Source organism: Chroicocephalus ridibundus, chromosome 2 (assembly GCF_963924245.1).
Source record: "Chroicocephalus ridibundus chromosome 2, bChrRid1.1, whole genome shotgun sequence".
NCBI lineage: Eukaryota > Metazoa > Chordata > Aves > Charadriiformes > Laridae > Chroicocephalus > Chroicocephalus ridibundus.
In genome coordinates, this window is record NC_086285.1 from 38,581,299 (window position 1) to 38,598,100 (window position 16,802).

General features: G+C 39.2%; 1 protein-coding gene across 1 annotated transcript in view; it reads left to right on the top strand.

Annotated features, from left to right (window-relative positions):
• CHN2 (chimerin 2) overlaps positions 1-16,802 on the top strand; it is a 167,303-nt gene that overhangs the window by 54,545 nt on the left and 95,956 nt on the right. The window contains exon 2 of the mRNA XM_063325096.1: positions 14,065-14,103. Coding sequence (XP_063181166.1) covers positions 14,065-14,103 — 39 coding nt within the window. The remainder of the gene's footprint in view (positions 1-14,064; positions 14,104-16,802) is intronic.

Genomic DNA, 16,802 nt, shown 5'->3' on the forward strand with positions numbered 1-16,802 from the left:
TGATTTTTTGTTAGTGCTTTTGCGCACAACCACTGGGTTGTTAGATGGAAGCTCACATTTCATGGCTCCTTTTAGCCAAGGGTTATGTCATCCTAAATTGTCTGCGGCAGAACTTGGCGTTCTCCTGATTTTCGCTGTCTAATGGCACCAATTGTGTGCCTCGTGGACCTCATCAGATATACATGACTTCTTTCAAATCTGGCCGCCTCACTCCGTTGGGGACTGAGTTTTGGACCCTAATGAGTGAGAAGCTGGGAGGAAATGTTGTTCTTCTAGACAATAAATTAGTTTCAGAAAAGAAGCATTTCCCTGTTGAAAATGTTTACCGTTTGGGTACTCTGGACCAGACTTTGCACAGCAGTGGTGTAAGTAAATTCATTGGCATCAGATAAAATGAGGCACTGAAATCAAACTGCCGAGCGATAGGGTATAGGCATGTCTTTGAAAATACAGTGAAGTCAGGTGCTGTTCTGTGGTACACCTTAAGCAGGGAGGAAGGATGTGCTCAGGGTGAGCTGCTTTTGAATAATTCACTCTTCAGTAGAAATAAGTTATTACAAAACCTTGATCCAGAATAATTTTATTATTTATGTGATGTGTCACTTCAATAAAAATGTAACATAAATGTATTGAGGTTGTTTTTTTCTCATGCTCTCAGAAGGAACTAAATCTCCACCATTTTTCTTAACATTTATAAGCAAAGCTTCCTAATGTAATAATAAATCAGCTGAAGTTATCCCTCATGTGTTTGTGTGATGCTCCGTGCTTCTTAAATTGTTTTTTGTTTGTTTTTAACACCATATTCTTCTGTTTTCTAGCTATCTTTGCATTGCATTCAGATGCAACTATTCTCTTAATAGTGAGGGGAGGATGCTGTGACCGGTACTTACGACTCTGACACAGATAGCCCTCCTGTTACCCTTTTGCTTTTCCATCCCTTTTCCTTTTATCTGTTGGATGCTTGCCACACACTATAATCACAAGCACTTTTAGGTCAGCAACTGCTGTGTTTTATTTTTAAACTGTACTTGTTAGCAGTTAGACATAACACCAAACCTGATTTTGGGTTCCAAATGCTGCCATAATGGGAATATTTAATGATAATAAAATGCTTTGCTTCTGTCTCGTTTGGAGTTCCACCTAATGTGACTAAGCAATCAGCAGTTAGTAGGCAGATCTAAATGAAATATTATTACTCTATAAAACTCTTTAAATTTGAATAGCCTTTTATTTAAGATGCATTTTTCCAACATTTGGTCTGATAGGCAAAGTATATGCTGTTAAAAACGCATTTATTGCTGGCTTGTAAAAATAAAATATAATATGGGTAAGTTAGCTGGAAGCTTGTAGATACTCTAAAAAGATGACAAGGCAAGATAAGCAGTAGAGCTAAGCCAAAATTGCTCTGGAGGTCTTTCTGAATAGCTGTCAGTTTTATGTTCTCCTAACACAATAATGGGCACTCCCAGGAGGTGGAAGTCTCTTGGGATAATTATTCTCCTGAGGTTTAGATTGGTTTTGCTATGCGTTTTCCACAGATGGGTAAGACTGCCTTATAATTATTCCCCTCCACTTTCAGTAGATTTTTCTAATGTAGAAATTAATAGAATTAATTTTGTATACATGCACTGTACTTACGTTACCTTGCATATTAATGAATTTCAAGCAATATTGAATGCTATCAGATGGCAATAGTAAGTGGTCTGGTTAGCTTTTATCTTACAAATTGGATTTCAGTCTCACCGTGCTTGCTTTTTGAGATGTGTTTCTTTTTAATATTCAGATCTATTTTCTGCTGTCATAAGCAGGCATATTTGCTCTGTCAGCCTGGTTTACCTTTAACTATCCTTGAAAATAACAAGCACAAGAAGTAAAAGTTTAAAATAAATGTATATTTTATAATTGTTGAATATTTTTATAGTTCCTGGTGCACGAAGCTGACACAGTTGTTCACTGTCTCTCTGTGAGCATCAAATGATGTTGATTAAATGAAGCAAAAACTTGGCAAAAACTCCGCTTCGTTTGGGGTGGCTTGTAGGGCAGCACACTGCCTCAGTCATTAGTTACAAACCTTTGGTGTTGCCAGTAAACCCAGAGACAACCACCAACCTCAGCCTCTGGATTCTCAAGAAAATCTATATTTTGGAAGGTTTAGCTACGAGGATGATCTGACAAGCTCTGACAGGCTTTCCTGTATGATACAAGAAACGTATAGGAAAAGCAGGAAAATCTTTTTTAAAAAAATGTTTTCCGTGGATTGGTGTCTTTATGAGACGAAATATCCATCCTAGCTCTGGTGGTGTCGGAGATGGGAGCATTAGCTCATCCTTTTGCCCAGCGTTCCTGTCTCCCAGGATAGGAGCAGAACTGCAGAGCGGTGGTTGCTACCAAGACTTGCAGTTCTTGCTCGGCACCAACCCTTCCCTTTAGCTTAAAAAAAAATAAATTGCATCATATCTCTTTGGAGATTTGCCAGATCTTTCCAAAGGAAAGGCTGGAATTTGTTTTGTTCTCCCCTCTCTGCGCTCCAGAGCAACATTAGTCAGTTTGAGTCTGTGAGCGTGTAGACGCACGTTCCTGCTTTGTGAGTCAAAAAATACTTGGACGTGAACCTTGTTCTGTTAGATGAAGACCGGTACATTATCAGAGGAGCAAAGCTCTCCTTGGTTTCATTACTAGGAAGCAATTGATGGAAAGCATCTTTTTTTTTGTGTCCATAGCTATTGATCTCGCAGCGTACTGGTACCTGCACACGTGCCCTGTGAGTTTAGACCCAGAGACCAAAGGGCTCCCGTAATCCTGCAGTGCATTTAGCCAGGTTTCATCGGCAAGGCTGTGGTTATGTCTCGGCATTTAAAGAATTCTGGCTCATTTGCTCTTTAAAGGGGAGACTGTGCTGGGTCATAAAGATCGGCTGCTGATTTTGGCCCACAGAAAATAAATGAGGATAGCTGATGTCTAAACTTTATTGTTCAGAGTATAAATCATAGTAGAAAGTGTACTTGCTAACTGATATTATATTGAATGTTGGTTATTATTTAACTGCTGGAAGCTTACAGCAAATAGAAGCTTTTGATGAACATTGCTTCTTTTCTCTGCGCCTCTGCCGTGAAATATATTAAATATCATTATGCCAAAACCATAGCCTTATTCATAATTAATTGACCTTAAATGAAGTGTTTTAGTGGGATGAGTTAGAGGGTTTGTTCAAAATTGTGGCACCTGTGCGTTATTTATTTATTTATTTATTTAAAAATAACTCCAAGGAAGAGGGTATTTTTTTCTTACTGTAGTGATTTTATGGTCAAAGGTCTGATGGATGAGCTTTTAAGTACTGGCTTGACTGTCTTCTGAGTACATCTGCAAGATAAGTGGGATATAGTGGGGTAGGAAACAAGTTTTCTTTGTGATTTCTACAAGGGTGAAAATTTGAGAAAAGTTACCGAGAAAAATTGTACTTTCTCCTTCCTTTGTAATTTATTTATGCAAAAGCAACCAGCTTATCTCTGGTTATACAGAAGCAAAATCCATTTTTATATGGGAATTACTGCTTTAACTGTATTTGACTTACTTATCACATACAAAGAAGCTTCATCTGTTCTGAGACACTTAAATTCAATATTCTTGTGCTATATGCGTCTTTAGAATTTACAAAGGAGCAAATCAGGATATTAGCCAGGCTGCAGTCACATTTTTCTGTATGCGTTACAGGTGGCTAAATTCTGTCCTCCCACTCAATGCCACTGGAGGCACTTGTGCATCTGTCCTATGAGCACTGGTTTGGATTTGGTTTAATTTGACGATGAAAATCGTCGACAGACATGGGGTTTGCTTCCTATGACTTGTCATTAACCAGTATTTCTGTAGGGAAAATGCAGTTAACGTTCCAAGTTGCAAAGCGAAATCGTCCCCCTTGCCCAGGCATTGGGATATTTTGCACAGCCCTGTTGGTTGGTTTGATCAAACTTGTGGAAGACATAAGTGTATTTGAAATTTTATGGTGTTTCGTACCAGGTATTTTGCAAATATATGGTACTGTAAGAACTCACTATCAACTGTAAAAGTGCCAGGCTGCAGTAAAAAGCTCTTGGAAGAATTACAGACTTCCACAAGGCAATTAAAATTCCTCCTGAGTAAGAAAACAATGCATAAACCGTATTCTTCTGAGGTGAAATAGTCCATGATAGTTTTCTAGCGATTTTAAATACTGGTAGTAAATCTTTTATTGCTAACATTGCAGGGAGAAAAGTGATAGAACTTTCTAAGACATAAGAATCTTGTCAGCATAAACATATTATTATGGAAGCGAATATTAAGGAGATAGATAAACATTTCTCTGTTATTTAGATCCAAATTAATAACTGCAGGAACAGCAGTACTGAGGGAGCAGGTAAATGGTGGGTGGCGATATAATAGAAAAGACTTGTGAAGTGTTTGTCCATTTCTACCACATATTTGAAGAGAAGGTGGGTGCCTCAGCAATAGCTGACACTGATTAATCAAAACTATTTTTTAAAAAGAGATAAACTGAAGATCCAGAAAGTAACTTTGCGTAACATAATAATTCAGTTGGCCTTGAATGTAATTGACACACTTAGATCCACCGAAGCCTGTAATTAGAAGTCCACCAAAAGACTGTAATTAAAATAAAAATGTCCTGTTTTTGTATCAGGGGAAGTGCACAGGTAGAGTATTGCCTCTTAACCTAGGAGCCCTGATTATTCAGAGCTTTATCAGAGAGCTGTGGGAATGATTAATATGCTTTGCAGGTGGGTGGTGTTTTTCCTGTTTTTCATGCTTTAATGTATAGAAGCGAATATTGCAGCAAATATTACAGGAGCTGTAAAGGAAGCCAAAGAAAGGTCTAATTATTTGCTAACCCTTTATTCTTCTGCGGGTCATCACGCGTGCTCTGGATGGCAGAGCAGTTCTCATCTCTGATGTCCGAGGCTTGAAATTGTGTTTAGGCTGCAGAGTTCAGTAAGGTCCCTAGTATATGAGTAGCCCCTGTGCTGAGTACAACGCATTTTGTGATTTTTGTAAGTTACCGATGTAAGTTCTCTGAATCGCACGGCTTTGCTGAGCGAGAGGAATTACTGGGTTTCCAATTTATTCTGAGTCTGCGGTTTCAGCCTTTCAAAAATACCTGTAGTTCTGTATCCAGAGAAGGGCAAACGTGGAGCTAGATGGGGAAGATGGCGATGATCCCTGGAAAGCTGTTGAACAGGCTCCACAGTCACCTGCAGGATGAGGACCCCCTCATACCTTCGAATAGTCAAAGGCAAACGCTTGCGTCCTTGCTTAGAGAGATGATAAAATGACACGTGTCAAAAATAGCAGAGCTACCAAAAGCAATGATTTGGATTTTGCTAAAGGTTAATAAGTTTTCAGGGAATGTGCTGGCTCCTTTGACAAGCCAGATAAACGGGCATCATGTCAATGTATGAGTGCATTTCTGGAGCAGGGAATGTGCTGACACTATTTCAACATAAATGCTCTAATTGAAATACTTCACGGTGACCCTTTTAATGCCATTTTTTGGCATTATTGCGGTTATTTCAGTCACGTGCTTTTTCATACAATGCCTGGCCTGCTTTGCTGAGTCCAGGGATTGCGGGCTGGAGGGTTAGGGTTGGTTTTTTTTTTAGGATGAAATAAGTAAATGACTGGAAATGCATTGCCCCATTCTGCACAGGGATAAAATTACTTCAGCGGAGCTATTCTCATCATGCCAACTGATTATCTGGTCTTGATTTTTATCCAGGAACGAACTGGTCGTTAGTTAGAAGCTAAAGTATGTCCGTGCAAGATAGGAGGTCTGCTAATGTGTTGTGATTTAACTTATGTCATCTGTGTATTCCTACCAAAGAAATGTCAATCTCTTAGTCAGGCAGAGCCCTGATTGTGCCATTTTAACGTCTTGATACCCCTGGTTTATAGATTAAAAACATGAAAATGTGAAAATAACTGTGTTACATTTTAATTATAATGGCATTAGTGCTAAAATAGAGAATGGTAACAAGCACTGCGGTGTGGTTTTTAGTGACCAGATTAAATTTAATGGCAGCCATTAACTCAGATTTTTGGCAATCAAGCATGAAGGAGATATTTTGTGATTTTTTTTTCATTGTCTACCTTTCTAGTTTTTAGACACAAACCTGCAGTGTCTTGCATGAGGAAATTCTTCATTGTTGCTCAGTGAACAAAATGGTTCAAAGCCCCTAAATCACAGAGGCTCTTAAATGCCATCCAAGGTCATATAGTAGATTCAGTGTGATGCAGCATTAAAAAGGACCTACCTGCCTAAGATTAGGCAGTGTGAATACCCCTCTGCACTCTTAAATCTTACAGGTTTCCCAGGAAATATTTAAAGCATTGGGAATATTTGCATCAGCTTACTTAGACCCCTGTCAGGTTCTTGGATTTGCTCTCTGGAAGAACCTGTTTACTTCTATTTCTTGGGCCCCACGCGGTAGCCCTAAGCGAGACTAGTCTCCTAAAGAGACTTCTAAAACTAGGGTTGTACAAATACCCTTCCCTTTTATACTTCTCCTATTGTTACTGAGAACCCTGCATATTCCTTCTTTCCGGTTCCAAATTTTGAATGATACTTTCAATGCTTTTAATTCTCTTTAAATCTGTGCAGAATAGAAAGGCAGGTTTTTTAATTAAATGGGATATTGCTCCAACTGGATGGTCATAGCTGGCTGAATACCCCTCACCAACTGCAGAACTTGGCTCCTTAAGCTTTTGTTCTACAGGTTTAGCTGTGGATTCAAATAATTCAAATCTCCTGTGATCTGTTGGAGTAGGGCCCTAATAATTCACTTATTTCACAGGCATATTTTATTTGATACTCGATACCTCTTCTAAATTATTAAATTTACTTATTTGCACTGTCTTTCTTCTGCATTTTGGTAAAACAGACATGTGCATTAAACAAAATTATCCGTGGACTGTCCACTTGTCTATTAGTGAAAAGATAGTGTTTTGAAATCTGAAGCAAAAGCAGGAGAGAGCACAATTTGGAAAGACTCCAATTCGTAGAACGGACTCAATGAGCTACTTTACAGCAGTGGCTTCTGATAGCAAGTTTATGGCAGGCAAAAGCAAAAGATACAAAATAGCTGTCAATTTATATTGTGGTTATTAAAAGCTTACTGTTTCAGTCTAATTGCTGTGCAAGAGAGAACTCCACCCCTTTTGTGAGCATTTTTTGACATTTTAAATTACACACTATTGCTGATTTTTTTTTAAAGGAGAGAACAGCACAGTGGGAAGCACCCATCATCTGAATTAATACACTAATTATAAACTATGTTGCAAATAAACAATTTGATCATTTCTGTTTCTGTGCCTTACACTGAGAGTTGAAGAGTCTCATTAAAACAAAAGCTGAAGCCTCATTCCGTATTTTAGCTGTCCACGTACCAATGACGAGAAAGTTCAGGGATGAAGCTGGTAACTACGGGCTCCTCCATAGGCAACTGTGCGTTCTGAATGAAACATTAAACGGAGCTTTTGACACGCTGAAATGTTTCAACAGCTAGATCGCTAATTATTAACTGCAAGAGAATTAATTTTGCTCTTCAAAGGAACAGTGACTTTTCAGGAGTTAAAGAGAGGCAGCTCATTTGACAGTATGATTATTTGCAACTTAAAAAATGAGAATGTTCTTTCTCAAAGTGTAGTCAGACATGCCTGCAAGGACAGTTACTGGATGTAAGAGAAGTAATCGTAACGCCCAAAGGTATATGCCAAATGACAATCAAACACAGAAAAAAGTGCCTATTTAAAAAAGTTTACAAAATGACTGCAATGTGAGATAGTTGTGTATGCATACATATTAATAAGTGAGAGGGCAAAAAAATGAAAATAGCCCTTCACAAGCAACAAGATTAGCCATTGGGGGTTTGGATAAGGTGAAAATGAGCTTTGATAATTGCTAAGTTTTAAGCACAGAGTGGAAAATAAATAATGCAGTTACGTTTTATATGTTGAAAAATAACTGACCTTAGCAAAGAAGCCTCCTTATTACTCTCACTTTAATCTCCAGCCACCAATATATTCTGAGAACTGCCTGGCTGGAAAACAGCTTGGCAGAAAAGGACCTGGGGGTCCTGGTGGACATCAAGTTGAAAATGAGCCCGCAGTGTGCCCTTCCCTTGAAGAAGGCTGATGGTATCCTGGGCTGCATTAGAAGGAGTGTTGCCAACAGGTCAAGGGAGGTGACCCTTCCCCTCTGCTGTGCACTGGTGAGGCCCCACCTGGAGTACTGTGTCCAGTTCTGGGATCCGCAGTACAAGAGGGACATGGATATGCTGGAGAGAGTCCAATGAAGAGCCACTAAGGTGATGCAGGGACTTCATCCCTCCTATGAGGAAAGGCTGAGAGAGCTGGGACTGTTCAGCCTGGAGAAGAGAACGCTCAGGAGGGTGTCATCAAAGTCTAAAAAAGCCTGAAAGATGGGTGCCAAGAGGACGGAGCCAGGCTGTCTTCAGTGGTGCCCAGTGACATGACCAGAGAAAATGAGGACAACAATGAAACACAGGAGGCTCTGTCCGAACATCAGGAAAGACTTTTTCACTGTGAGGGTGACCAAGCACTGGCACGGGTTGCCCAGGGAGGTTGTGGAGTCTCCATGCTTGCAGGTACAAAAAAGCTATCTGGACAAGGTCCTAGGCAACTGGCTGAAGGTGACCCTGCTTGAGCAGGCAGTTGGACCAGATGACTTCTAGAGGTGCCTTCAAACCTCAGCCATTCTGGGATTCAGTGATGTCCATCCCCATTATAGTCAATTGTACAATATAATTCTGGCTGTATGAAGACAAATATAGGAAAAATATGTGTGCCTAAAGAGAACACTTCACGTTCCACAGCCTTTTAGTCAACAGTTATATGTTGTTGTTATATATATAATTACATATATAAAAGTAAGAAAAATGTATTTAATAATGTACACTAAATGTTTTTGAAACAAAGCTATAAATATGAAAGTGTATATGGTAAAACTGGGAAAAATCTCTTTAAAGGAAATATACAAAAGTCATTAAAATACTTAGATAGTATTTTAATAGATTCTGAATATAGACTCTAGAAATAGATAGATATAGAATAAGATTCTATAGAATATAGAATCTGAATATAGAATCTAGATACAGATTCAGAATCTATAGATATAGAATAATAGATTCTGAAAATAACAATAGAAGATGAGAAAATTAGTAACTAGACTTGTTCATCTGGTGAATCATTTATCTTCACACTGCCAGTAAGCCAGCGGCTTCCAAATTGGCTCTTCCTCACACACAAGGGTCTTTTCTTGCACACACAGGTCATAGTTTTAAAATTAGTTGTTACTGGAAAGGAAGTCTGAAGTTCAGGCAGTGGTGGCAGAGAATCCAGGCTGAGGTAGTTCTTCCAAGGTGAACTGTAGAATATTTTTTATAATCTTACAGTAAGGAGAAAGGCAAAATAAAATCTCTTCTTTCATACGGGCTATAAAGAAATTAGCAAAGAAGGACAGTCACGTATTGGTAGCTGTCCTGCTACTTGTCTGCGTAACTCTTTACTACCGTAGGAATCATTAATACATTTTAGAATATCTAGAACAGGGCGTGGTGTACAACTATGGTATGGATATTTGTTACTCTTCCCCTTATAATTAGAAATGCCACTTATAAGTCAGAAATATTTAATTCATGTGACATAATTTGTGATCTTTCCTGTAAAACAATTTCCTCTTCCCCGTGCGTTACCAGTCTCGGTAGTCAGAAGAATCGAAGTTTTAGCTTAGTCGGTATCTTACTAGACCTGCTTTAGCTACGTCAGTCCCAGTGCTGGTAGCACAAATCCACAAGCGTTGGCATTACATCATCATCTTCACAAAGTCCAAGAAAGTAGTGAAAAAGCAATTCAGTCATTCCAGTGTCTTTCACAACTACATCCAGAGAGGTATCACCTTTGGTACAGAGCCAGACACGGTGAAGAACAAGGTTTGAAGTTCATGGGTACCTTTACTTACTGTATAATTACTGTAAGCCTATTTCTCAGAAATTGCTTAAGAATGGCTCTGAGTAATGTATTAACCATTTACCACCCGTCATTTACAGAAATACTGTCTTCTGTCTTCATGTTGCTTTAAAAATAAATCTTATGCAGTTTTACTTTTTATCTGTCTGCTTAAAGCATTGCCAACTTTTCAGTACTGCCTTTACTGTAGTCTTTTTACGCGTAATCAGTTCTACAGTGCTCCATCAGCTTTATGAAAATATTTTATTCCTAAAGTGCTTTTCATCCTTTCTACTCTGTGAAGAGTAAAGCAAATTAAGTGAAGAACTAACCTGCTTTTTTTTTTTTTTTACTTCCACTTCCCAATTCCACAGTGTCATTTTTGGTTTGACAATTTTCTCCAGTATCTTTTCATGTCAATTATGCATGCAGTGAAAAACCTTCTGGTAGCTGTAATATTCCCCAAGAGTCAGCATTCACCATTCCTTTTGCCTTTCTCTTTAGCATACAACTAACTTCTAGTTACTTTTCCAGCTCTAATAAATATTAACCTTCTTAACTGTTATATTTCAAAGCTTTTAGTTAACAGTATTGCTGTACTATTGTTCGTGGAAGTCTCTCATGGTTTCTGCCAGTTCTAGTCTTTCCAGTCTTTCCTTAGCTTTTCTGGTTTTGCTAAGGTCATTTACAGTATTGGTAAGACTTGAAATAATAAAAAAGACCTAAACTTCTGGGCGTTTTGTAATTCTTTTACAGTGAGTCTCTCTAGACTCAGAAGGACATATCGTAGCTGGCCCTGGAACATTTTGTTGAGCTTTTCCTTTTGTGCTCTGTGTTTCTCCTGTGACAGCTGCTTTCAACCTTGTCTTTAGCTGGCCCAGTTTCTGAATTTAGACGAACAGTCACTGTTGGAAGTGTGAACCCTTCAAGAAAACAGCAATAGGAGAGAATCCTGTCTTGTGCCTCAGAGTACCTCAGTGGACCCTTTTTCCCATGCTGACCATCACGGTTGTGATAGGCGTTACAATCAAAGTTCGTATTAGGAATATCATTTAATGAGAGATTAAGGTGGGGCATTTGTCCTTTGTGCCAAGTCTGATCGATTGATTGGTTGATTGATTGATTTTTGCTAAGTGTATCAAAGCTGAGGGCAGTGGTCCTTGCTGAGGCCATTACCGAGGGCAGAACTGAAGGCAGAGGCTGCAGGAGTTGAGGTGTCACATAGTAACTGAGCTGATCACCCAAACTATTGTTGGCAACTTCTGTGAACCTGCTGTGTTCAGTCTGGTGGTGGAGAGTGAAGCATAATCTAATTAGTAGAGCTACCTCACAATAAAAGAGGGCTACTATGAAAAAAGAAACAGAACAGAAACCTCAAAAAAGGGCAAATAGTAGTAATCCAGTCTGCTCAGGTAAAATTCGCCTCATTTGACCCCTAACTTAAGAAGGGCTGAAGTTTAGTCTAAATGTAGTTGCCCAGGATGGGAGTCCTACGACTGTATCATACAAGGAGGAGAGTCAATGTATTCCTCTGGTGACTCAGATGTGGTAATTGCTGTCCTGAGCGTAATTTCCACACTGACAGCCGAGTAGAATGGCATCTTCGACTGTACATGGTCCATGTCTAGACAGGGGCCCAGTGGCCTCATTCCACAAAGGGAACAAGAGATCTTTACCTGGGCTCCATTAAACATCTCCCCGACCCTTAAGCATGACCTCTGTCTCCAGGTTGTATTTAAACTAATTGTCCTTTATTCCCTACAAATGGGTGCCATCAAATGTCATGCATGATAGCTTGACAATAAACAATATTAATACTCTCACTTGTATGGAGTTCCGTTCCCTGGGATTTAGGGACGCGTTGTCAGCTGGAGGGTTCACAGAGGATGGTGCGGTGCCTCGTAAGGGCGACTGTGGAGCTGGTGACCTGTGGTTTTCCTCCGAGTATGCTGCCCTTAAGAATTACTTTAGCTACTGAGGAATGGTTCTGTCCACACTTTCCTGGGCTGACAGATTCATAACTGTTACAAATCTAACGTAATCATGGGGAGTTTTGTTTTATCACTATCTCCTGGACGATTGTTTCCACCTAGGCTGCAGTGTTTCCACACCATCAGTCTGTCTCAAGCTAATGAAGTACTTTATGGCCACTTGTACATCAGCTTTCACTGTTCAATTTACCGTGCTCTCTCTAATTAATTTGGAAGATGAAAGCAACAACTGATACTCGTTGGTTTTTCATCATTTCACCCACTATTACTTCCTTTTTTTGAAGTCACAAGTATGGATAATCAGATATTTGGATTATCTCAATGTTTCTCCTATTGGAAAAAAATATTAAGTGAACAAGCAAATTCAGAAATTCTCCTGCAGTACTGCAGAAGTTTGACAGAGGAATTTAATACACCATATTATGGTGTTATGGTGAACTCTATTGGAGCAACAGATGTATAGGGAAAAAAAGAGTAATATATTACCATTATAATGTGAGAGGAGAAAAATTTAGCCAGCTCTTGCATGAATAAATTTCACTGATCTCATGAATAGCTTCATATAATTTAAAATAATCCTTCTGTATAATGAACTTGCAAGCTAATTACTCTTGGATTGCCACAGCACGGTATAACTCTGTCAGTCTGAGCATTTTAAATTTTGCCAAAGTTGTGAAGTGGATGCAGTTGAAACTGGAAGTGAATGGGTTTCCCAATCAGTATATCTGCAAATTGTCGCAGGGTATTATTCCAGGCAGTAACTGTGATCATTGCTAGATTTATCCTTTTTTTAAAGCAACAGAGTTAAAACTGGCAGATGGTAGTTAATGATTAACATGCCTAGTAAACAAACTTTTGCAGGGATATATTTAAAGCGGTTGTGTGTATATAAATAGACAGGGAGCATGAGCTATGCAACTATAATTGAATTACATTAGCATAACTTAAGTAGAAGTTTAGTAAATACCAAACACCTTAATTACCTTGCACAGTATTAGGAGGTTAATGACATACCCCCTGTAAATGACTCTTCAAAGTGTTTGGCAACAGGGCAGTTCAGAGCCAAACTGGTACCCAGTACCCCACCCTTTGTGGCTGGTGTATGGTAACTTGTTTAGCTCCTACTGCTCAAGCTGGGCCTCTGCTGGGATTTCTGGAGGTTGAAGCAAGAGTCTTTACTGCTGGGAGCTGGAAACCTCCCTGTGGGGTGGGACTGTATGCTCGCCGTGCCTTCCAGTTGCACCAGTCTGCCTGCCAGCCTGGAGAGCCCTTTGCTCGCTGTGCTCTTAGCGCGGGTTGTGGCGGGGGGCGGTTAGCTCAGGCTCTACAAATTTATACTTTTAAACACAGAGGCTCTGCTCCCTCTGCCAAAAATTTGCCCAGCAGCATTGTATAACTCTCGCATCTTTTTCGTATTTTGCCCCTTCAGTTGATAAAGGCAATAATCATCTGTTTCCAATTGCAGGTGTGGCAGACTTTCCTTCTTCTAACTTTTTAAAATTATTTTTGCTGATGCAGTTTCTGGAAAATACGCAAATTTCATATTCTAGTCGGTTCAAAAAGTGTAATTGAATTTCGCCGAAACCGGCAGGTCTGCGTGTCGGAGTCCAGCCTGAGCTGTGCATCGTTGTAGCTAAGGCGTGTGTTATTCATTGATGCTCCTTCTACAGTGTTAACAGTGGGGTTAGAAGCCTGATTGGAAACCAGTAGTGATTTGTCGGTTTATGATGCCAAGTAAAGCAAATAAATAATGTAGTTACCAGTCTAGTTAATTATTTTAAAAATCCTGGTGAGTCAGGAAACTGTATGCAAATTGGTAACAAATTAACTCCTGTTATATTTGAATGATTTGGGAGAAGCACATTGGATCCACAAGTGGTTGAAATTTATATTCTTCTCTCGCATAGGAAGCTGTACTGTAAATGAGCTAGCATCTCTGTTGGGAAAGAAATGTGAATTTTGCTGACAAGCTGAGGTCTCTCAGCAGAAAAACGCATGCTGACAGTTTGACCCAGTGACCAATTGACTGATTTCTTTCTCCCTTTTTTTCCTTCTATTCTAGATGCTGAAGAATACCAGCCTCCAATATGGAAATCATACTGTGAGTATACGAGAAATTTGAATAATTTTAGTACCTTACCAAGGTGTCACGGTTAGGTCTTTTCCCTTCCTTTGTTTAGAAAAAAGACATAAATGTACTAGGTGCTTGTAGAAATTACTGTATGGGACACCAGCAAAACCTGAACTTTTCCGGTTCTCCACGGCACAAGTGCAGGAGGGTCGTGAACAGCAGACTCTCTCAGTTGCCTTACAAGTGTGTGAATCTTGGGTTTCCTGCTTTCTCTGCTGAGAAAGTTCCAGAGGCTGAGGAGGTTAATGCTTCATGTGTTTACTAAAGGTCAGGCTTGAGTATACTTGTCTTTTTATATGGGTCACCAAATTACTTTAAGATAATAATATTTTTGATCCTTAGCAATAGAAGTTGATTTTTGAAGTGGTGGTTTAGAAGTTGGAGACACCATTATCAGTTCTTTGAACCTTCCTGTCTGCCTTTAGAAAAATCATTTACATAGAGTGCAGTGCAGAAGTGCATATTTTATGCTCTTTTTGCTTTATTCCAAATGTATTTTCTAATAAAGTAGTACAGATCTGAGACAAAATATTGGCTTTTAAAACCCTTATTAAAGATGGCCTTTAAATTTGATCTTTTTATTTTAAACCCTTACTGGGACTTGAATGAAACTGTAGCTTTGGGTGCAGAGGGAGTATTTTGTGCTGTTTTCAGATACAGACTATCCTAAGTGAAAGTCGTCTCTTTTATTGTGGCAACTTCAAATTCAGTACAGTGCCATTACCAAGATGGAACTACAAAAAGACAAGGATCACAGTAGTTACATGCATGCACATGTATAATTTTAAAGACTGGAATAAACTTGTTGGCTTCACTTATATCCACATTAAACTACCTTGCTGACTTCAAAGGCATCACCTGTATGTTACCTGAGAATGACATTCTGCGTCAGAGTGGACTGGGATTTTTTCAACCAAAGTTTGAGTACACCTTTAAATTACAAAAATTGCTTCTCAGAACACTGTTTTCTAGAGACTCTCTCTCTTTTTTTTTTTTTTGTTGCAGTATTTTGAATGTATAAAAAAACCCTCCTTAAAAGTCAGCAAGAGCGCATTGATTTGAGTTGGGCCATTCCTGCGTACTTTGCTGGGTACTTGGAAAGACGCAGACGCTTTAGTGGGTGTTTTTAGAAGAGGAACCTGGCTTACTCCAAATCAATGGAAAAGCTCCCATTGACTCTGGTGAGACCAGGATTTGAAATGACAGATGTTTCCCTGTTTGCAGGAAGTTTTCGTTAAAAAGTCAGGGAATAAGCACGTGCCTTTACTTACCTTCTTGCCCCACTGGGGCAGCAGACAGATCACTGCATGCAGTGAAAAAGCTTAGTTACATTTGCCTGATAGCTTACACATAGTCCAAGGAAACTTATTAAAAGTTAAAAAAACCAACCAAACAACCAAACAACAAAGAATATGAATATATAATTTCCTATTCAGATATATGTAGGATGCCAATATTGTGGTAACGACAAAGTCGTGGCCTCAGCATCTGAACCCCATGCATGAATGACCTTGGAAAAAGTTAGACAACTACAAAATGCAGAAAATAGTTTAAGATTACAGAGATTTGCTGCTGAGACTGCTTAGCCACAGACATATATTTTCCATTGCATGTTAGGTAATGTATGCTGCTTTACTCTGCTTGAAAAATCCCAGTCTGGTAAATTAATTATAGAGGTTCTGTCCAATGATACACTAGTCTATGATGCAATCTACTGTCCTGTCTCATCACGGTTTTAACTTAGTGCATGTATTTCACTCTTAGCAGTTTGTGTTTCCTGCCTACTTAACAGTTATTTTCAGTGTATCTTAGCTAGTAGCTTTTAAAGTTTGCTAACATACTATTAAACTACTTTGCATACAGTTTTGATTTTTTTTAAGTCCTGGGGAAGTTTAGGTGCACTGTGTTGCCTTTTATTGACATTGTGATCAACACTTCAGTCCTTCTAGCTTTTCAACAATGGCAAATTTTCCTGTTTTTAAGTATTCAAATAAACAGTCTTACACATATCCATGGGCAAATCCCAATCAAAGCAGAACAAGCCTTACTCTTTGGCGTGATGTCCAAGTTTGTTTCAGCTGTATTTGGAAAAAATGGATGCTTCTAATGCAGAAGATACTCGCTTATGAAGAATTGTTAGAAGGTACATAGGTTTCACAGATTACAAGGTTTTTCAGACTTTTTCTAATAGCCCTGGGACACAGAGAATAAAAGAAATGCCAAGAATAATTTTGTATTACCAGGAAGGGATGTGGGGGGAAAAAAAAGGCAAGTTACTAGCAGTCTCTAGGTAGTGGGTTTGATTGCATTTATACGTGAGTAACAGATCAACAAATAAATATCCAATAACAGATTTCTTTCTGTAGTCTGCTGTAAATTGGGAATATTACATGAAATGGCATTTTGTGATTTTACCATCACTGAGGTAGGAAAGGAAGGAAGACAAGAATCACAGACATGTGGGCTGTCAGGGACTTCTGGGGTGAGCTGATCAGGCGTCTCACTCCAAGCACGACTATTGTCTGCTGTAGAGCAGAACAGCCATGGCTTTATCTAGCCGAGTCTGGAAGACCTTCAGGGACGGAGCCTCTGCCACCTTTGTGGGTAACCTGCTCCAGTGCTGCGCTGCCCTCTTGGAGCAGAACCGGTGCTTGTACCTGCTTCATGTG